General features: G+C 36.9%; 2 protein-coding genes across 8 annotated transcripts in view; one reads left to right on the top strand and one right to left on the bottom strand.

The window, feature by feature from the left end:
• Positions 1 to 23,203, bottom strand: part of LOC109863653 (WD repeat-containing protein 47) — a 55,103-nt gene that overhangs the window by 23,126 nt on the left and 8,774 nt on the right. For 3 of the 6 annotated variants that reach the window (XM_020444260.1, XM_020444081.1, XM_020444170.1), the window contains exons 2-6: positions 15,861 to 16,557; positions 15,179 to 15,773; positions 14,611 to 14,962; positions 8,319 to 8,429; positions 7,924 to 7,999 (exon numbers count right to left, since the gene is read on the bottom strand). In XM_020444260.1, coding sequence (XP_020299849.1) covers positions 7,924 to 7,999; positions 8,319 to 8,429; positions 14,611 to 14,962; positions 15,179 to 15,773; positions 15,861 to 16,538 — 1,812 coding nt within the window. In that variant the 5' untranslated portion in view covers positions 16,539 to 16,557. The other 3 variants (XM_020444527.1, XM_020444611.1, XM_020444349.1) reach the window with 3 other exon arrangements.
• LOC109863967 lies at positions 407 to 19,635 on the top strand. 2 transcript variants are annotated; one of them, XM_020444742.1, is made up of 4 exons: positions 407 to 455; positions 17,950 to 18,246; positions 18,337 to 18,511; positions 18,612 to 19,635. In XM_020444742.1, the coding sequence occupies exons 1-4, from the start codon at positions 426 to 428 to the stop codon at positions 19,367 to 19,369; spliced, it is 1,260 nt and encodes a 419-aa protein (XP_020300331.1). In that variant the 5' UTR covers positions 407 to 425; the 3' UTR covers positions 19,370 to 19,635. The 2 variants fall into 2 exon arrangements, with proteins under 2 accessions (XP_020300331.1, XP_020300421.1); XM_020444832.1 differs by lacking the exon at positions 407 to 455 and adding an exon at positions 17,527 to 17,578.

Here is a 23,203-nt window from a genome sequence, read left to right as displayed (position 1 = left end):
AAAACTGTACATACTATATCGCGGTTTTTTATGTTGTTATTGATGCATAGAGATTAAACATAACAAGCAAAAAATCAATCACTGCTACAACTGTGAATTTATGATGAATTGATTTAGTGATGCAATAAGCTGCTTTTGCCATTCCGTTCAGACCATATCGAGTATGCCGAGATAGGTCGTGTGTGTGTGTGCGCGCACGTAATCCTCGCGTTGTAAACGAAAAACTAAGCGCCAACGAAGAGGAAAGAAACACGGGGCAGAGAAACAATTTATTTGCAAAAATGCGAGTTATCAATCTCACTATATGAGCGAACGCGTAGGCTATCGCTCAGGGCCAAATACTGCGCGTAGGTTACACTTGCGAACTTGTTTCAGGAAATGTGTAAACCCGCCTGCAGCGAGAGAACACAAGTTGTACCGTAACAATGCAAAAGCTGGACATTTGCCGAACAAAGGTGAGATAACGGTATGCAACTGGCGAGTTTAGATAAAATATTTTTTAATTTTGTAAAGAAAGGTTTGCTTAACGAGAAAAACATATCTTAACGAAAGATATGTAGAAGTGTGTAGAAAGAGTGTAGAAAAGTGTGTAGACTCACTCTTCCGTTTTTTATAATACAAATAAACAGAAAAAAATAATAATCCGAAAAAATACAATTTTTTTTTGTCAGAATAAAAATATCTAAATATAGTTTTAGTATAAAGGCAAATATCTGTCAAATATCATACGCTGAAGTCAACTCTTCTTAAAATAATTTATCATTCAGCATTATCTAATGATTATCTCATCATGATAATCAAATAAAATACGATTAATTAACAGTTCTCGAGAACAAATCAATTGTAAATATATCAAGAATGAAGCAGATAAAGTACGGACGTATTTCTCCTATTTGTTAGCGAAACGCTATCATAACGTTTCGATGACTAACACTCGTGACATTCTCATACCATGCAAGGCATGTCGATGACGTAAGCACGTACCAGAAATGTTTCGTTTCCCTCAGTGTTACTTGGAATCAATTTTACCATTACATCTCAGATTATGTACATTAATAAATTTAAACGTAAATAAAAAAAATTATTTATCTGTGATGCAAATTAAATTATGTTGGATTTAACTCACATCATCAAAATTATTCAACAGGTTTTTTTCACAGGCCTTTGTTACAATGTCGAAGTTACAGAGCGCACATGGTTTAGTGTAAGTGCATTCCCTTATTTCGACAACTTAATATTAAATGCACACATTAACGAATTCCGAGATTTCCCACGCATCAGCGCGAGTCACTTGTGTAGCATCTCCTAACAAGAACCGATAAATTTTTACTCGCTCTCAACAATCTAGACAGATTTCTCCAACTAACAGGCTGGCATATATTTTCTCTTGTCATTCGTGGGAATCACAGACAATGCAATGTACTATTTTCGCAGCGTTGAACACACATTAAAGAGAGAAAGAATCATAGAAACATAAATCTCGTATATATCCTTCAACTGATAAAACTGAAATCCCTAACTCTATCACGAAGAATAATAGTTTACTCATACAAAGACAAACTTTTTTTACGTTGTTGACATTTGTCAATTAACTTTTGTAATATATACAACTCGCGCTATAAAAGTGATATTACCGCAGAGCTTACTCAGCTCGTCTACTTATCGATGGCATCATCGTCGGCCTTTCACATAATTTCCTCTTTCCCTCTCGAGGCGAGTAAACAGTACTCAGTTATTACCTGATCAAAGCTTCCTTCCTCCCAAATCGGATCGTCCCATCCGCCCGAGGAGCCGGAGGAGCCCCTGCGACCTGGATCCCACGAGTTTCTCTTCAGATTATCCAAAGAATCCGTCGAGAGCCTCCTTCGATCGTACGAGCTTCTTCTGCCGCTAGAAAGCGGCGTCGCCGACTTGCCATCGGGTTTTTTCAGACTGCCCGAGATCAAGCTCGTCGACGAAGAATCGTTGCTCAAGGTCACGTTCAAGTTGCTCCTCAGATTTCCGCTGGAACCGGCGAGGCAGCTCTTCAAATTCCCATTGGAATAACTGCGCGTCTTGAGATCTCCGTTCGACGAACTCAGACCCGTCTTCAGTTTGGCGCGGGAATCAGTGAAAAGACTGGCCAAATTCGGAGCGGCGTCACGCCGCGTCGCAGCCGAAGATCGCTGAAGATTTGTCATCGACTTCGCTACGTAATCCCGTCTCAGCGGCGAGTTGTAATTTGACATAATATCTTTCTTGAGGCATCCCATGGAACGGCCAATAGGATCTCTTCGCAGGGGCGATCCGCCGATGGTATTCGAAAACAAATCCTTCCTGGTATTGTTGATGGCGCTCATAGATGAACCTAAAGGATTCTTTCTCAAAGTACTGGGAAAGGTCGAAGGGTGCAATTCTCTCTTAGGCGGCGACATTGGCATGCCTAAAGATCCCCTTCTCGTCGGCGACGTGGTAGCGTAATTGTATGCATCGTGTCGTCCAAAGGAATCTTTTCTAGTCGCGTGATGCACATTACTGAGGGATCCCTTGCGATTCCAGCAGTTCTCTTTTGCGTGTTTGCCGTGTACTTCGCAACATTTGTCAATCTTAATCTCGTGCTTGATCAGCTCGGGATTATTCTGCAGTTGCTCCAACTTGACGTCCCTGAAAAGTTCCTCGAGGCGACGTATGGCCGCTTGTTGGTGCCCCGACGTTGACATCGTGTAATTATGAAGAGAAAAATGTCCTCTCGATGTGAAACAAGTCCACTCAGGGGTCACGCAATCCCGTCTTCTTCCGGATTTTTCGGACAAAATATTTTACTGTTTGATCTTGCGCAGGTTCCGCACTTCGCTTATGTATCGCATAATTACCATAACCACTTACGTAGGAATTTATACGAATTGTCTCGGTTGTTGACTTTTACGTTGACTACCAAAGATGTTAATTACCTCACAAAAACATCTCTTGACCTCGATAAGTCAAGACAGATATTTCATGCCGATTTTTATTCATCAAACATTTCGTCGTAATATAATAACGCTTTTCCATTACCATAATGATGATCTTTCGAATATTTTAGAAAACATTATTTGTAATATCAAGAGGAAATCTTGTTTATTATCTTATGAATATTCTCGAAATTTTTCAAATCCAGTTTAAGCCTTCTCTTTTAAGCTTTAATGACTGTTAGTAATTCTCTATGTTTACGCACACTATGTCTTCGTGACATTTATAGCGCAAAAACAAGTTTATCCAATTTTAGAACAGCTACCAAGTTGTACAATCCTATGTACGTAGTCAACAAAATTAATTCTGCTCGATACGGTCTTTACTCACTAACAATCGGGGAGCACGTGAAGGGACTGGCGATTTTCGGTCCTACCTTTGCGGTTCGTTGAGCGACCGGCATGCACGGACAACGTGGTGGGAGCGCGATTGTAACTGTGTGGAAACGCGTGTGCGTCGTAATACACGTCCGATGAGGTACTGGAGTTCTGCGATACGTGAGAGACCCGGTGCCTCGAAGGAGCTCTGCGAAAGATCCCCACCAGACCGGTATGAGTGCCATTCGTTCAAAGGCGAAGTATCCATATTAGGTCAAACCTTATGGGTTTGTCGCGCAAAACTGCGAGAGTACCCTCGATATGACCCTGACACGTCGCGGAATCAGGTCGCCAATGAAGGCACGCTTCACGATTACGGAGTCCGGTTTGCCACCGTGACAAACGTTGATACCTGGCACATCATTTGTCGCATCATTAACGAACCTTGCACATCATCGCGAGTATGAAAATCTCATTTTTGCGGACGATACTCATGTTTGTCAAATACAATAGCTTATAAATTTGCCGTATAATGTGATGTCATTATTTGTTTCTGTAACAGAATTTACACGATCTCTCGAGAGATTTCTATAATAATATTATACTTTCATCAAATCAGGTTGAAATTCTTTTGCATAGGATTCATTATCAAATTTGATTATCGCTTATTTTATGTTTTTGCTGTTGGTTTTAATTAGCTCTAACGCCATCTACTTTTGATTAACGACAGCGAGAAAGCAAATAATCATTTGCGGGTACGAGTATCCGGAGAACGGAAACATTCTCTCATGTAACCGACGAGATGGAGCTGCATGAATCGCAATCTATAAGGACAATATAAATTGCAAGAGCATTTGCATTTTGCGTGGTCATGAAAGTATAATCTCTGCAATATTAAATCAACAATAATGCATGAACTTAAAAATTGCTTTAAAATTAAACTACATATCACAAAAGAAATTTTATTACGGTAATTGAAATTGCATAAATAATATTGTATCGAATGCAATTAATTAATGTGTAAATATTTTATAATTTTATAAAAATAATTAAACATTTTCTCATCTGATGTCTCTATTATCTCATGTTAAAATCAGCAGATGTTGATGTTTATTTCTCTTTAAAAACATAGAATAGTCAAAAAAACTGCTTGTAAAATGTTATCGCGCAAATTGCAAACCGCTCAGTTACAAGTCACGTATTGTCAGAAGGAAACGTGCATATATTCGCGGATTATCGTGTTACCCAGCTTCTCTTTGACACCTACACAAAGAAGCGGTAGCTTATTCCGGTTCACCTTGAGGACCGAAAGTAAATAGTAGACTTAGTCTACACGAAAGGGTACACCCTTTTGAAAAAGTGTTTCGCTGGCAAACACAAGTCTCACGTTACACTCATGAGTCGATTGTTATGTCTATCAAGATGCTTACAAGCTCGTTCCGAAAGAGTAAATATACGTTTTGAGACTCGATTGACTTAATCATTTAATTTGATTCGGCTTCTATTTCCCTGCAATAACTAGCGGCGATCATAAAATAGCGTCTGCGTAATTGTATTTAAAGTCTACTGCGTCGAAAAATCTCGGAAAAACGCCCACGCGGCAACACACCGTTTTTGTCAATAACGTGATGGCATCTTCTAATTGTGCGCGACGACTCGATGATAACATCGACGCACTTACGCGCGCTGCATTTGCATTTGCCAGATACGTCACAACGCGACATCATCTAACATCGAACGAGAATGGGCATTAGAATTTCGAATGTAGGTGTTTGGAGGTCTCGTCGGATTATCGTTGCCGTTGTATTTATTCGTGAAATATATTGCATGCCGAATGCAATATATCAATATAAGATCTTTTGTTTTGATATTTGATTTATAATTAAAATTATTTTCTGTAATAAGTTTATTAAATAAATCCAATTGTGTGTTTGAAAATAAAATAAATCTAATTTCTTCTAATAAGAAATTTTGTATACTAGTGCTGCGTATGAAGAGAAATTGTTACATAATTATAATAAATATAAATAATTTTATCGCGTTAGATTTTCACCAAAGAGAAACTGTCAGCAACTTTGTTGACTCTATTAAGGCTTTAAGATGAGAATTGCTCAAAGAACATAGTACTGTCATTGCATTTATGATGCAAATATCTTAGACGCGCGTGCTAGGCTTGCTAGGTAAATGTAGAACGCAAATGGATATTCACAAGGTATGTCAACATGAACTTTCATGGCTGATTCGCACAATTCGTTAGATTGATCGTACAAAGACAAACGAGTGAAACTAAGGAGGCGGCAAGTCGCAACCGCGACGACACACTTATCGTCGCGCAGCACATACGTTTCAATCTTCGTTATAGTTGTCGGCAGTTTTCACAACTACGACAGCTTGATATATCGCACCGTTGTTGCCAACGATGTTTTATGCGAATGTTGAGAAAAAGCATATTAAACTGCCAAACCTTTCACAGTTCATAAATGACAAATAATAAGCGGCACAGTCGACAAAGTAAATCATCTACAAGGAGCGATTGATAAGTATTTAAAACAATGCGTAAAACCTGACAAAAGCAGCAAGTAAAAATATAGTTTAAGCACGCAGCGGGAATCGTAATAAGTCATCACCGAAGTCCAGGAAGTCACCGACGCTACATCGGAAATTGTAGAAAATTATTGCGTCGTTTTGTAGCTACCGCGTTCACCCACACCCTGCCTGACGTCATGGCACTTCCGTGAAATTGTCACGTTATATAATGCAGCGCCATTGATATCGAGGCCACTGAATCCGGAGCGAGAAGATAAATTTTTCGATCTTATCATTTGACATCGTTTCGCTGTGGTACTGTCATTTCATCATCAGTCAGTAACAGAAATGTGTATTAATTCATGTCACACAGCAAAACACCAGATTGACTTCATAATTGTGCGCACGCGCAATGTTTCTACTAGAAACTACTTAAATCCAATAATTGCGAAAAAATTTCTTGCGGTGGAATTTCAAACATAAAACAATTTCAGTTTTTTTATGTGAATTCTTCGGTCATGCTCTAAATATTTGTACGTTTTATGAATTAAAGTACATAACAAAATGCATAACGTAGCAAAATGATGCGGTATAAAAAGAAGAGTAAAAATTTCGACAATATAAAATAAACATCAAAATAACTTTAAAATTCTCTTCTTCTGCTTAACATAATTCTTTTTAAAACGCGCGTTTGCGCGCAAATGTAAAGTAATCGAGTGTTTGCAAGTTGAATTTCACACGTAAGTAATGTGTGTTATATATGCTAGCATCATCAGTTAGTTTGTCACTTCTGTTCGTGGTAAACGAGCCGTAATTCGGTTCTTTTTATCGCTACAACGTTTCCTTCATCGACAATAGAAAAAAGCAATTCACATGCAAATCTCCAGTCGGCTGCGTAAAACGCTAGTGTTTCTATTATCAGCACGAAAAAGTATAATTTCATATCGCATATAAACAGCAGACAAAGATTTTGTGTATTTACATTACCAAAATTGTCGAATAAAGTTAGGAGAAACTTAAAATTTATAATTAATATTATTTTTAGGCATTTAAGTGTAAAAATTAATTATGTAAAAATTAAAATAGGTATACATATATATATATATATATATATATATATATATAAAAGTATGTGTACAAGAAACTGAACAGTGAAAAACATCATAATTGGAACTATGACAAATGTGATTTTTATCGAATTAAGAGGTTATTCTGAAGTTAAGTGATAGTTGAGACAATTACACCGTCTAATTGACAATTTCTTGATAGCCGCATCCGCGACTAATCAATAGCAGAGAGAATTAAGACGAAAGTACAATTGATTAAAAACATTAATCCGCTAAAATAGAAGAACTACATACACATAGTCTTTTTTATATATAAATGAAATATAAAAAACCTTTGCTTGCTCCATGCATTTGTGTTTAATCGGACATGTGACAATTTTTCGCATTTAATTTTGTAAGAGTAAATACTTAAATACTTTAAATGCGTTATTAAACTCGAATAAATTCACGCAAGTTTATATACGGTATATCCCGTTTAATTTATCGATTCATTTATCATTTGTTTCTGGGATGTTAAATTATTGATTGTCGAAAACAATGGCGTAGTAATAAGCTTAAAATTTCTTATGAGTTACGCCGGAAACAATAAAGAAAGACGTAAATTAATCATACGTCCGATATCTCGACCAATTCGTGGAAAATGAGGGAAAGCCGGTTTCTCTGACGTATTACGGACGACACTATAAACGGAATATAAATGTTTCACGTTGAAGTTACGGAAATGAGAGAAGACGGATAGAAAGTACGTTTTGTAAACATAAATATAACAATGTAAGTTTTTTAACAACAACGCAGCGAAATGTTATTATGTATAGACGCGATAATAAAATGAACATATGTAACTCGGAGTGTTTACAACTTGTGTTCGTTGTGCAATAATAAGACGCATAAATAGATTGACATATACAATGAATGGAGCTTATAAATATCTTATAAACAAAAGTGACCGGAGATTTGCAGATATAAAACAAACAACGATGTAAAAGATATATAACATGCGCACAATATTTCAACAATTAACTCACCTTCGGCTTGATGACATCATAATGTCCTTCCGGCACTCTCGAATCGTAAACGCTGCTCGGTACCGAGTTTTGCCTTCTGCAACAACAAAATATATAAATGTGTTGAAGAAATGATTCTGATTAAAACATTAAGTAGTGTACAAAACAAATTCAATAAGAAAACTCACACAAGTTACATAGAAGATTTGTCATAATGCGATGACAGATTAAAAAAGGTTTGAAAGTTCATAGTGTCAAGATAGAAAGAAAAGCCGGAAAAGAAAGCCATTATAAACACCGCTGATGTATTGAGTGACGCAATGCCTGTGACAGCTGCGCCATAAATTTTCACTTATGCATCATATTGCGGGATATTTTATCCGGAACTTTTACACGATGCGGCATGAGAAACTTACGTGACTGGATCCGATCCATTGATCGTAGGCTTCGGCGACTGGATTCCAGACCGGACAGGTGTACCCGTGTGAACGGGCGAAGGTCCTTTGCTTCCCAAAGGCTGTTTTATCCTGGAAACAAACGCAAACGGCAACTCAAGTTTCGTCGTACACGCGATCGTAAATTTTCTTTCTTAAATGTGAAATTTGCGGCTTGAAGTGTTACGATCGCGTTTCTGACACTTATTAATCTCCCGTTCATGTTGACACATTTCGTTCCGGTAATTTTACTGTCAAGCTTGCATAAATTCAGCTAGTAAATCGCACACGCAATAAGTGCGTAAGTAACTGTTACGTGTAAAACTACGCGAATCGGAGTAAAGAAATATGTAATAATAATGAAAGTATGAATGCAAAAATTAATTTTTTTCAAGAAGAATGCAAAACTTTTGAGTCGTAATTTTTACACAAAATGCATGAAATATAAACAAGAATTTTCCGTCTAAAACTTGAAAAATAACAGACAACTCTTGATATTTATCTAATAAATTTTGTTTTGAAACTTTTGAATTGATCGAGATAAAAACAAAAATTTATTTTTTATTATTTATAAATACTATTACATAAATCTTATTAAATAATTCGCTATATTCTGCTAGAGCCTCTATTCTTTTTTATTCCTGTAGAGAATGAGAACTAGCCATGACCGCAATTTTTGCACATCAAACATAGAGTTTAAGAAATTGCGAAAGCTCTCCAACTTTAGCTATTATTCAAGCACAACGTGATTTATCGGGATTCGTTGTCACCCTTCCGAGTTTCAATACTCGGAGAGTTGCGGATTATTTCGACTTCTTCGAACTTATAAAGCTTCGTGCCTTCTGGCGACATTGAGAATTAAAGTACCATTTTCTCTTAAGCGCAAAAGCGTATGAATGCATAGATGCATCATTCTTCATGTCAAACTTAACTTTCAAAATCTCACATTTCAACTTTTTATTGTTATATACTGTTTTATGTTAAATAATCGACAAGTTTGTACATAATGGTTTGTAACGCACGGATAATTGTCTAAATCAGTGAAACAAATCTTCGGCCGATTATCGCGCGACGGCTCAGTTTTCGTTACCGTTATACAAAATCGCGCTGCATCACGGCGCGTGCTGCGTTCTCAATTGAGGTAACGTTTTCCGATGCGACATGAGCTTCTAACGCAACAGCAAGTTGCGTCTTTATTAAAAATCCAGTTCGAAAGTTTTTACAGTAGAACAGATGCGACTGAATCATATACCGGAAATTATACACCCGGAAATTACAGTGACAGCCAATTAGTTATTCGAGCGCCAATCATTTCCCACTAATAAGTGTATATATTGTTGTATATAAAAATAATATTTTTATCAACTGTGAGATATAAATATTATTTTTATATATGATATAAACGTGGATCTTATTGTAGATAAAGTTTATTGCAATTAAACACACGTGTCATATGTTATTATTACTATAAGTACTGTCAACTGAGTCTTTAATTCTTTCTGAAGATAATAAAATTTTATTTGAAAATAAAGATTATTTACAGTTCTTTGTTTCAAAATATTAATTAGTTTACAATTGCGTCTAACTTTAGCAAAAAAAAGTATTGATGAATTTCACGATAAGTTATTTGACATTTCAAAGAGAATGTCTCGAACTCCGCCAGAAAACGATATTACGGCAAATGTCAACGAGCAATCAAACGCAGCAGTTATTTACCGGCTTATGCACGGCGGCGTGGAACCAACGCTTCTGAGGCTACACGTGCTGCTGTGACTGTTCTGTTTGGTATAAGTCGGCCGATGTCGGTTAGGCGGTTCCACCGCGATTCGTTCGGCGATGCGGAATCGCGGTGTCGTCGGTTTGTGATAAATCATGCTTTCTGCACGTTTCGCACTCGTCAAAAATTCACGCGATTTCACGCCTTCATCACGTCACGTCACGTCACGAGATCGCTCTCTTTGTGCGAACAAAACGCGTTTTTTGACGAGTAAAACTCAAAAAGCAAATTTCTCACGCATGTGAAGCGTATCTCACTTGACTCGAAAAACAACTCCAACATGCAGTAAAGCGAGCTTGGCGCCGATCGTTTGACCGCTCAAGAAGCCGCGGAATTCGCGCTCGTTTTATTTCGTCGTCAACCGAGATTGGCATGCGGTCGCGGAACAGAAGCGATGTGTTGCGTCGCAGTTGCGACTGCGGGCGGTAACCGAACCGATACTGCCACCAAGAAGGCCCGACGTGGAGTATCGCGAGGGAGCAAGAACGGCAGCGGTGGCGAGACTACGATTCCGCCTGGCAGTGGCATTAGGCTCGACTGAGCTCGCCTGTCGGCTCGGACTCCGCTCGTAATAACAAAGCGTATCGCGAACCTATCAGAGGCTGCTTTGATTCGCGGCAGCTCCCCCCGGCCGTCTGCACGCGGTGCATCCGCGACGATCAGCTGTCGTCGTGTTGAATACGCGCGGCCGTGATACATCAACGCCTCGGAGCACACAACGATGTGTAGAAAGTCTCGGGAATTCTTCGGAAGCTCAAAGATAAGCAGGATAAGGGAAAAATGCGCGGGAAAACGCTCTTTATCGGAGCAAAATAGCGTGTCGATCTTGCTCTCAGTGCATTCTGATAAATAGAAAGTCAAGAGCAATTGAGAACGTTATCATTAGATAAACGAAAATAACATTGCGTGGGATGCGTTACAATTCAATGATGTTACGTATAAGCACAAATTCCGTTAAAACTATAATATTTTTTTTAATCATGCTTAGATATATCTATTGTTATATTAGTTTCTACCCACTGACGATGATTTTAAATAAAATCGAAACGTTTGAGGGATTACTTCTTTGTAAATAAATTATTTACTCGGCAAATCACCCGCAGCCATCCACAGTTCAGTAACGCCGTCATACTTATCTCATTTTTTGGATTAAAAATGATATTTAAAAATTAGCTTTAGAGCGGAGTAAGGCGAAGAAGAAAAATGTCTTACTAACCTTGTAAAAAATTATCACCAACAATTTCGGATTAATCGTTTTTTACCTTTTATTTAGAACTGGCAGCGTAGCCGAATTAAACTTTCGAGAAAAAGAGAATTGAATGAGCGAACAATCGTTTCGGTGGAATCGCAACATCTGGCAGATGTCTCGAGAGACAGAAGCTACCGGCGCCTCACAGTTATTTCTCGTTAAAGTGATACACACGAGGAACACGCGCGAGTTATGCTCAATTTCTCAACAGCTTGCGCGTATATTGCCACACTTTCTGCCTCACACACCAGCAACGCGAACGCGAATCGCTATGAGTTTTCAAACGATATTCCGATCACTCGTCGGCAAAAGAATTCTACGTTCTGCTTTCTCAAATTGCTGCACGCAGGATTTTATATCACCAAAAGCGAAATATTTCAATCGTCATGTCGATACGTTAAATAGTTTTCTCCCGACACGTTCTCTTCCTACTTGAATTTTGTATTTTCCTCGTTATCGACAAACTTTTATAATTCAGTCTGTTTCGAAACAGCTGTGTGTGCACATTTATGCGGATATGGAATTTATAACAACGCAATTGCGTCACTTCGATAATCTGGCATATTATCTGTTATATATCTTGGAAAAAAACTTTCGGCGAACATAGATAACATCTCTGATAGTACATGAACGCGGACTATAATGACTATTTCAGATCGAAAAACTAGTTTATTATATAAATCGGCAAGTGATTATAAAATAATACCAATCGTATGTACATATATATGATTACGCATAAACATTATTGAATATTTATTATATAATTGTATTAAATGTATAATTAACTTCTTGTAATCGGCTTGCAAATTTGTTTGATGAATAAAATCAGCGATTTGAAACGTGATTTATCTTTGAGTTTTTTTCTTCTCGTCTCTATATATAGTCATAACACCTGAAGTGTTCAATGTTAATGCGGCGCTTGAATTCAAGAAAATCAGAGGGACCGTTCCACGGATTTGCTTCGGATTCCGATGATGCTTCAACAAAGCCTCGTTTGTTACCAATGACGACCGCTTGCGCGTTCTAATTACGTGATGCATCTTGCCGTATACGCGCAAGTAGGTGGCTGCGTTGCCGCAAACGATCAGTGCGTAAATCTCCGACGATTTCAAGGAAATTCGAAGTCCCATTTTTGGCATCAACGCGATTCCGTCGAGTCAAGGCAATGTCTCTCCTCGTTATGAAAATTTAACGCGTTACAATCGCGAACAATCAAAAGTAAAAGTTATATGTTCAGTCTCGCGACGTTCCCGGATACGCAGTAACGCTTGGTTGCAAGTAATAATTAATAGAAACAAAATTGCTAGAGACCGGCAAGTGTAATGTCATTCTTATATAATTTACGCGTGTGTAGATTTAAATTGTGAGTATATAAATTCAAATTGTTTTCTCTAGTCTGTTACATTAACAGAATCCAAAAATGCAATTCTCCATGTTTCTACATCCGTATTAATGTATAATCCAAAGTAATTCCAAGAATCGCTTTACATCAAAACGAATAGCAGCTACATTAATATTTGGAAAGAAGACAAATACGTATTTCAGGAACAGCTTTGTCGCTGAAAACGGAACGCGCCATCTGATAACTCTAGCAAATCGTCAAGAATAACCACGTTTGTTGAACTCGCTGAGGGATCAAGGGCTCTCGTCTATCTCATCGACCGCGAAACATCACCGTCTTTTGTCACTAACGAACCCACTCGAAGCTTCTTTGGATCAAGTTAATTTCTCGACTCATTCCTCGGAAATAAACGCGATTGCTAACCGGTCTCGTTAGCGTTCATAAAGACGTGCGTTATGACCGATGAAAATACCATTTAACTAGATGCGATGAAACGGTTGTTACTTGAAAAGCATTTCACTCCGAAAACTCTATGTTGTAAACCGAATATTTGACAAATAATATAAATTGATAGTAATTTTATTATTACACTTATGATTGTGTATTGTTTAGATTTTTAATTTATATTGTAAATATTATCTATTTATACTACAAAGTGATTGATCTTAATATAATTATTTATCGATAGGTATATAAAAACAATAGATGTAATTGTATTATTTTAATACAAATACGCAATATTATATCTTGTTTCCAAATGTTTGTATCCCGTACAATGTACGCGTGCATGCTCTCTCTTAGGTTTTAATTATTTAAAAATCCAATTATTTTTAAAATTGTTTTTAAGTAAATATGCACATGTTTCGTAAATGCAAATCAGATAATATAATGTACGAAGTTCGTACATTTTTAAACGCAGGATACACGTGAATAAAAACAATGCGATACTATAAATATGTATGGCTTGGTGATACGAGCATGAATCACCGAGGGCAAGACCAATGGCGGAACTGTATGGTCACGATTTCGCTATTTATACTATCTGAATGCATCCGGTATCCGGTTTGTGAGCACAATGTCAGTGGTAAGTGCCAATGAACCATGATCGAATTCTCTAATGATTATATACTAATTCTCTAAGTAAATTAACTTTCTCAAAAGATATCTCAATGGCTCAATTGCGAAATAACATGTCAATAAATATCTATTAAAATTATTTTCCGAATTTGAAACATGTTATATGCAATGTTAAAACAGTTACAAGTGTATTTATATTTATAGTTATGTATTTATAGTATTATAGTTGTGTAAAATTTAAAGGTTTTTGTTCCATTTTTTTATTAAAATCAACGTTTTAGATATTTTTATTGCTTTAATATGTAAGCAATTTTTAATCAACTTGTTTTTAATCTTTTATGAATATAATACTTTACTAGATATTTAAAAAAAAATTTTTTTTCTAGTTACTACGAGATATTAAATATTCAAGATTCTACACGCGTGTTTTAATTTAAGAACTAAAACAGATTACTAGCAAGTAAAACAGATTGAGGAACGAGAAATTGCTGAAAGTCAATGCCAAGCAATCAAAATAATCGGTTTTTTTTTCACAAAAGAGTACCGCTATTCTGATCAGCGCTACATTGGTGTTTAAATCTAAGCTGCTATTCTTGGCACGTTTTACCATAATAAACGCGACAAAAGCATTCCGCTATCGCCATCTGTTGGAGAATACAATGAGCTGTACGCCTCGAATGTGTTCTCGAATGTAATTATTTCATCGATACAGATAACAATATTGAATGTATATTATTAATCGGGTCGTTTTTAATGTTTAATCTCTAACTATTTCGATTTTTTCCGATAAAATATCAAAATCTAAAATTATTCAACAAATAATACTCACCCATCTCCTTGAAGTCTATTATCAGCTACTTGCACTGGTAATGGTGCTGCTAATTGCCTAACTAACTCGTCTCTCTCTCTTTCCTTTTGCTGAATAGTCTCTTGCAACCTCTGCTTTTGCTTTTGATATTCTTTAAACAAGCCACCATTATAACTTTGTTCGAGATGTTCGCCAGGAGCAACCGCCGCTCTAACTGGAACTGCGGTCGGTTCTGTAATTTTGGCCGCTACTCCCGTGGGTTTCTCCGTCAAAGAGTCTCTTCTAGAACTCCTGGCTGTCGAGGGAGCCGGTGATTCTCTTCCAGTCATTCTACGTTCTGGTGTAGACGTCACTGAAGGATCTACTTCCATACCTGAAACACAAATTAAATAAACGAGTTATTTTAAAAATAAATAAGAAACTGGTAAATTAATGGAAATTATTAAATAAATTAAAATAATTAAAATAAATATTAATGTTTTTAATAATTAAATTTTTTTAAAGAGTTTATTCTACTACTTATATGTACTAAGTAACTTTATTGTTATAATTTTTCAAAAATGATTATTGTGATATAACTTAAACTTACCGTCGGGACTCTTTGAGTGTCCTCTTGTTCTTGGCGGAGCCTTAGGTTGACTGTTTGTGGTCTCTTGTATCGAAGGTAGCTGTTGAAATTCAGCATAATTTGAGCTAAGGAAGACATCACCCTCGTTCTCGAAGAGTCTATCAACGCTAGTATTCATGAGTTTGTTGTTCTTGAAGCCGGTTAAGTGGAAGCTAGCAAAAGACGATCTAGACATAGGATTCACATCGCCAATCGACAGCGCCATGAGCGCCGCTGATGGTATAGATGTGTTCTTGGGACTTCTAGGACCAAGACCAGCTTCCAAAGCCGGCACTAAACTACGAGACATCATGTCCGCGGCGGATCTTGGTCTGGTGAACGGCATGGCGCTGTGCGGAAAGGTTTTCGGTTTGATCGGGGTAATCAACATGTGCTCTGTCCACGACGTCTCTAGAGAAGGCCTCTCCAGCCGCTCTACATCAACGTTCAGAGTTCTTTGTGCGAAAGGTACGGCGAACGTTTCGGGAGGTATACTTTGAAGCCATGAGAGCAAACTCAGGTCTGAATCACTGAAGCCTACGGATCCGTCCAGTAACCTCGAAAAGCTCATTTCCACCTATAACATGAAAACAATAAAATAAAAACTTGACACGCATCTAGAATCTTTAATATAAAAACTTTAATGCAATAAAATTAAAATTACCTGTTCACTCTCTTTCGACCCGGTAGCTTTTGCTTGGCAATAATTAACACAGGATTCATACAAGATGCCCTTGATAATAAGTTGAATGAGCCGATCGTTTTTCGCCGATGTAATCGGATGTCCAGAGTCGGAACCTTTTCTATCACCCGGTAAGAATTTCTCTACCAAAGGGTGAACCTCTCGGAAACACTGCACTCTGGCGTTGCTTGGGTTCCAGTCCTTGTACTGTAGATGATCCGTCAGTCGCGGCAGAGTAAGCAATAGGCACAGACTACTGTACTCTTCCTTGGAAGGTGCGACCTTCTCAAGATCGCTCAACACCTTGACAACCTCTTCTACAGCGTTGTCGACGCTGCCGTTCGTGCCGGCGATGACGTTTGCCTCAGACTTGATGCAGAGCAGCTCGACATACTTATGACGCAGGATCGAGTACGTAAACTTTCTCATATCGAAGTCCGAGAGCGCCTCCAGCGGTTGGATAAATTCGAGCACGTCGTCCCATTGCCCGTCTAGGATCAGCTGACGCAGGAAGAGCACGTCATCACTATACTGGCCGTTTATTACACCGGTCTCGCGTTCGAGCGAGAGCTGCGAAATGTGAAGGTCACGGCTGTGGAGGAACTCCAAGGCCAGTCGCACCACGTCCTCCTCGCGCAGCGTCAGGTGCGCCGCCGGCATCACGTACCGAATACGCAACCTACAGACAATTTTGAGAGCAAATTGCTATATTACGCCTCGATGTATTATTCAGCGCAAGAACTGCCGATCTTCAACATAATTTACGGAGAAGTTTATTACATGTAACTTTGTTATTACTATGTTATCATGTTATTAAATTATAACTTTTGTAAAAATATACATATGTACTCCTAAAAAAACAAATTATTAAAAATTGTAAGAATATGCAGATAAATATATAAATAATCTATATATCACTTTAAATTTTCTCCAGTTTTATCCAAAAAAATATTTTAATGATAACGATATTGCATAAATTTTTGCACAGAGAACTTATCTTTTGCTTTTTTTTCGTGCACATGATAAGAACAATGACGAGAACAGACGACGGAAATTTCAACGATATTTATATGCAAAGAATAACCCACACATGTGATGTAAACGATACGAGCAATTTTTTAGCGACATTTATATTCAAAGAGCAACCTACAGCGAGAGAGAAACCTAAATCAACGTCTCGGCATCCAGCTACCCACTTACGCGATAATCAGGGCACGTCTGCGGGTGCGCTGCTCCGAAGTGCAACGAACTCGAGGAAGTGCATTTTCGTGCATTCTACACGCATATACATACATTACTGGCTTTTGCAATCGCACGATTTACAACAAAAAGAAAGCTATTCAGATCAAAGTCGTTGCAGTTTTTTTTTGTGACTTCCATTAAGCAAATGCCTGATGAGACAACGCAATTCTTTCACGCATTCTTTGTAATAATGTAACCATTTGTATTGATGAATAAATAACACATTGTTCTTTCTTAAAAAAAATATTTGATGACATTTATTTGCTTTGAACTTTGTCTCCACGAAACAATAATGTGCAAACTAATGGAATTATGGAGTAAGTCACGTGATTCGAGATTCAAGACATCAGCATTCCGCAGACTATTTATGCTTAGCGATATTTGAGGAATAGCCTTAGTCTTGAGAAAACTTTTGCAAGAAGTAGTAAGATATCGCGATGTTCGTGTGTCGAGAATTAGTGAGTAAATTTTTTTTACACGTATCTAATATATTTATCTTGAAGAGAGAGTTTCATTTTCAACTACTTAATTTTTAAATTTAAAATGACTTGTGATATACTTATGTTATATATTACATTAATAAATAAAACATAAGTAAAAGTAAAGTGAACAAAAAAGGTGTTCTATTCATATTTTTGTTTGTAGTATATTTTTTATATTTCTTTTAATCTGTTTTCTATATTGCACTAATTTTAACAATAAATATACAGGTGCAATCAACTTTAGATTACATATAAATAATTTAAGAAATTTCCTCTGTAAAAACAGATAAAATTTTTAGATAGATCATTTAAGAACAATTTGAATAGAGTTTGCTCAATTATTCCAGTTGCTGGCGGTGACAATCTTGTCAACAAGCATCGTACTCGCCGATATTCTCGTCCAACCAGGTTATGAACATCAATATAACACCGATCTGCAATACCAAACATTCGGCGTACGGGATACTTCGCAACAGTTTCATAACACGTATTACGGAGAGTCTCCGTCAAACTTGCAATTAGTAAGTTATCCGCATCATTATTATCATCGTCCGTACTATCATCGCTATCAACATCCGTCAACGTATTATCATCGTACCAGCATACAACACCATCAACAGGCACCGTCGCACTATTATACAGTGGTAAATGAACTTGGTGCAATATATGATGTCGAATCACTCGACGTTAGATTGCAAAAAGTTAAAGAATTTCTCAAGTATAATATTTTTCAGACAGCACATCACCGATACAAAAGATCACCAGATTCTACAAACGCCGAATCCAATAAAACCACAATTGCCTCACGTGATGCTGTTCCCACGATCTCGACCTTAGATGATTCACTTATGACCACCATAATGCCTCCTCCTTATTTGTATCATAAACAAACGATGGATACAATTACTAGTAAGTATCTATGACTGCAGAGTTTATATGTTTTTATAAGACAATTTGACATATTGCTTAGTGGTAAATTTTTTTAATTAAATTTTATTTTCAAACACAGATAGGCGTGTGGAGAATTCTCCGAGTGAGAAAGACCATTCCTTCAGGTTAACGGGATTACTTGGACTCAATCCGAATAACATGCTCTCTCAAAACCGCCAAATCAAAAGCCAACAATTAGAAAGCGACAAAAAACAATATTCAAACATTTTTCCTCTTCTTATTAGCTCAAGCAAAAACACGTTAAGACAAAGAAAACATCATAACCAAGCAATTTCTCACACTCCTTCTGTGACTGACGGTTCATCAAAACCAACTGTAGGAACTGTGTCTACGACTAAAGTTTGTTTTAACAATACTCGACGTAAAAATAATATGACGTTCTCCTTCACCTTGCCTTCTTCTAACGGTTTGTCCTATTCTCTAATACTACCTGTAGATCCACAACAAACAACAGATAATTATGACAGCAATACGCTTGACGGAAACAACATACCCTATTATATAAATACAGGTGCATCAAGTTATTTAATTCCGAAGACGTATAAATCACTAAATTTCCGTCCCTTTCAAGGAGTTTCCGCGAATTATTATCCAGTAAGTCCGAGAAATCTTGCTCCACAAAGATACGTACCAAATTATGTGATTCCGATGACGTATACATCACCAAATGTTCCATCCGTTCAACAAATTTCCACGTACAATTACCCGGTAAGTCCAAGATGCATCGCTCCACAGACTTACTACAGTATCTATCCTTCAACTTATAATAACGTGCCATACGTTTATCAGACGTTTTCGTCCCCAGCTTATTATTAGTAAGATATTGTTATAAATATGACGCTGTGTGTGCCATCGATTTTATCGGCTGCATCACCTTGACGTAACAAGTCGATTGACCGTAATGATTTAACATGATCCATTTATTATGATTATTCTACCGTATACACACACGTAACTTTACACAGAGCGCGCGCCTCTCATCAAGTCCCTGCCCATTAATTAAGTTTTTGCACACAGTTTTTTTTAGATAAGGGATAAAAAGTTAATTTGATAAGGCAATGTATTGTACATTAATTTCTTATAAATAAACGCATTTTATAGAATAAGAAGTGTATCTTTTTTACTTTAATTTAGACATTATCCAAAAAAACAATAGAAAAATGATTAGTTTTAAATTATTAACTGTGTGAACAATATACAGATGGTAAATCTAAGACGCCTAATGTACTATACTTTTGATAGACGAGTTAATTAGCGAGAAAGTGATTTTTTTTTTATTAAGTAAATATCGCGAATAATATCTGGATCATATATCCGAAATCATGAATTTCAATCACGGAGTATAAATATAAAGAGTACTTTTACCGACAAGCCCAACTTTGATTGTACCTGGTAGGTGTGTAAAGTGATGAAACGAAAACTCAATTTTAGGCAATTTGCTGGAAGAGTTAATTGAGCCGAGCGCGCGGGGATAGAGGCGTTCTCCATCTGCAAAATGTGCGAATGCCCGTCGGAAAAGGATGACAGATACTGATCGAGCAATTTCTGATTCACCCTCGGGACACATCTCATCCTCGAAATGAAATGAAATTTCTTTCCTTCCGCGAAAAGCTTCCGGTGAAATGCGCAAATGTTTATCTTTCGTTAAAGCCGTCGGTAGAGCAAACATACGGTGTAAAACGCAAAGTAATTGCTCGGAGATTTATTCTATTTTCTCTCAAACACAGAGTTAATTGGTATTATTCAGTAACCTATCGTTGCGCAGATAATACGTTGAATAAAATGAATAATAATCTCTGGCGGAGCAGAATCGATCGATGGCGATTCGCGATGTCCATTGATCGAAACGCTTCGTTGATTTCTTCAAATAGATGTGTAATAACTGGTGGCTGCCGGTTGCAGTCAGTCGGAAACGCACGTGGTATAATGACGCAGATAACGGAGCAATAAAGTGTTTTAAAGCGCGCTTGAAGTTATGAAAAGAAACATAAAAAGCACGCACGTGTGTTTACATTGATTTAATTATATCGCTGCTGCGTAAACACATTATCGAGAATAAAACTTCATCCTTTTTGTGTGATAATTCACAGAGACCTTCTTTATTCCTTCTTTTGAGTCTTTTTGTTAGCAACAATTTGAATAACAGATTTATGGAACGTGACAGCTTTATGTTGTTGATTACGCGATATTACTATAAGACGCAGTCAAATGATCTAAAATTTGAGAGAAAATACGTTTATGTAGCAAAAGTTACGAATTGTTGGCAAATCGTTCCGCAACGTTCAGATCCATCATAATGGCTGGCGGAAATTGGCCGTTATGCTCGTAACACGCGAGTTAACTCGGGCATAATTAAGCATTAATTAAACCAGTTAACAAGAAACCGTAATTGTCTGTCAAAATATGCATAATGGCCCATTATCACTTCGATAATTGCCATTTAATATAAGCACTGATTTAGTAAGTCTTTCCTTTTCAAAATCCTCTCGAAAATTTTTGTAGTTATATAAAACATATAAATTAATTTTTGACGCGCTAATTTGTGTGTGTACAACTAGGCTGAAAAACATGGATCTTCGAATTTTTCGCAATATTTCCCATTCTTTTCATTCTTTGACAAACCAGGCAGTTTCATCGCGGCAAGGGTGGTATGTTTTATCATAAAATACGATTTCCAGTCTCGTAAAAGCAAAAAATCTCAAATATAAAAAGTGCCATCGCCGAGTGAATTTCAAAAGAAATGCTCGTAAGTTACAACGCATCGAGCTTGTCGCCGAGTGCATTTTGCCGCCCCCAACTTTAACTTTACCATCTCCTTGTCTCTTTGCTATTCTCTTTCCGCGTTTCTCGTGTCGTTCGCAATTCCGACATTCACACACCTACGTTCCTTTGCGACTTTATATGCGCAAGGATCGTTCGTTAAATTATACCACAACCCTTGAAGCAATATAACGGCGCGTCCTTTTGCCGGAATAGAATTAATCGACCATGCAAACGAGAGACGAGTATCACTTTCGTGGGTCATCGCTTTACTTTTTCACATTCATCGATTTCCCTTTAAATGAATAATAAAAAATTGTTTTTAATTTGAGGAAGTACGAGTGTAAAGTTCTGCGGTTTCACACTCTAACAGATTAATATTTATAAGAGTTGAATTACTACTCAGCATTTATAACACGCTTCGCATTACGCTGAAATGGCATTGATCGGAATCATGCGTGACGAAAACGTTACGGTTTATAACTCGCAACAATAATGTTGCCGAAGAGAATTTTTAAAGACATTGATTATAACTTCTTCAAAATGTTCAGTAACAAAAATAATGATATAAATGATATACAAAAAATATAAAGAAGAACACGATCAATAATAGCTTTGTCAATTATATTGTAAAAATATTAAATAATACTAAAATATAATCCAACAATCAAATGTGTAAGAATACCTGTTTTTTTAATAAATGTTTTTAAAAAATATAAAAAATATCTAGTTCATTTATTGTTTTATTTCCTGCATATCTATTATATGTCGAAACTTTGGATTTTTGCCTTTCTTAGATATTATATTACATTACTAATTATTACTAAGTAATTATTTATATTTTTTTAACTTTAATGTCTTAAGAAATTCTTTTATTTTTTAGCGTAAAGAGAAGAATGACCTATATTGCGCAAACAGCTCTTCTCACGGGAAATGCGTAACGGAAGAAGGTAAGCATGAATCTATCGCAAAGAGAGAGAGAAAAGGAGAAAGAGATTTTGTACATTGCCCGAGGGAAAAAGCTGGTGAATATTGTCGCGTGGTGCCTATCTTCGTGGGTAAATCAAGCGTCGAATACCGGTCCCGACTTACGGGGTCAAAGCTGACCCGCTGAATACCTCTATTACGGGAAGGTTAATGGTTCCTTTACGCAGTATCTATCCTCACGTAGAGAAGGTCCCTCTCTGGGAATCTTGCTTCCAGGCAATGAAAAAAGAAACAGGAAGCTCGCTTCCACGAAGACTTTCTCTTATCACTTGCAGCGTGAGTTCAACGTACTGGTTCGTCAAATTCAGCACGTTACGTTTTGATTTGTTGTAAAATGTTTCATTAGAGAGATTTCATTAAACAAAATCATCAAGTTTTCCGCTAAATTAACTCAACATCAAATTCCCCGCCAAATTAAATTTCTCAACGCTAAATGTGCCACTGATTTACGAGGTAAACGTGTTAATACTGTATGAAAGTTTTGTTAAAATAAACTTTGCTCTACTAAGTGTTTCTGATACATTCGCGGAATTTACATTTTGGCTGTAACATTTTCGTATTTTTGGCAAATATAATCATATAATGAACTTAATATAAAGACCTTTTCCTTCATATAAAAACCTTTAAATAATTGTCTATAATCAGTGTAAAAGCATCATTATTAATGTTGTTCTGTCACATAAAAAAATATAGACTTCACTATATTCATCCAGACTTTACTATACATAGATATATTTCACGATGACTCAACGATGCACCTAGTACACTTACATATATACGTAACAAAATTGCCGATAATGCTCCTCTGATTATAGGTAATAACTGGTGACGTTTGTCACTATATGTCTACATAAATTTGTTTTCAACCATTAAAAAGGCCGCACAATGCAACAAAAAAGATAC

The sequence above is a fragment of the Pseudomyrmex gracilis genome, unplaced genomic scaffold (assembly GCF_002006095.1).
Source record: "Pseudomyrmex gracilis isolate BER0280 unplaced genomic scaffold, ASM200609v1 scaffold_0, whole genome shotgun sequence".
NCBI lineage: Eukaryota > Metazoa > Arthropoda > Insecta > Hymenoptera > Formicidae > Pseudomyrmex > Pseudomyrmex gracilis.
This window is presented reverse-complemented; position numbering and strand designations above follow the sequence as displayed.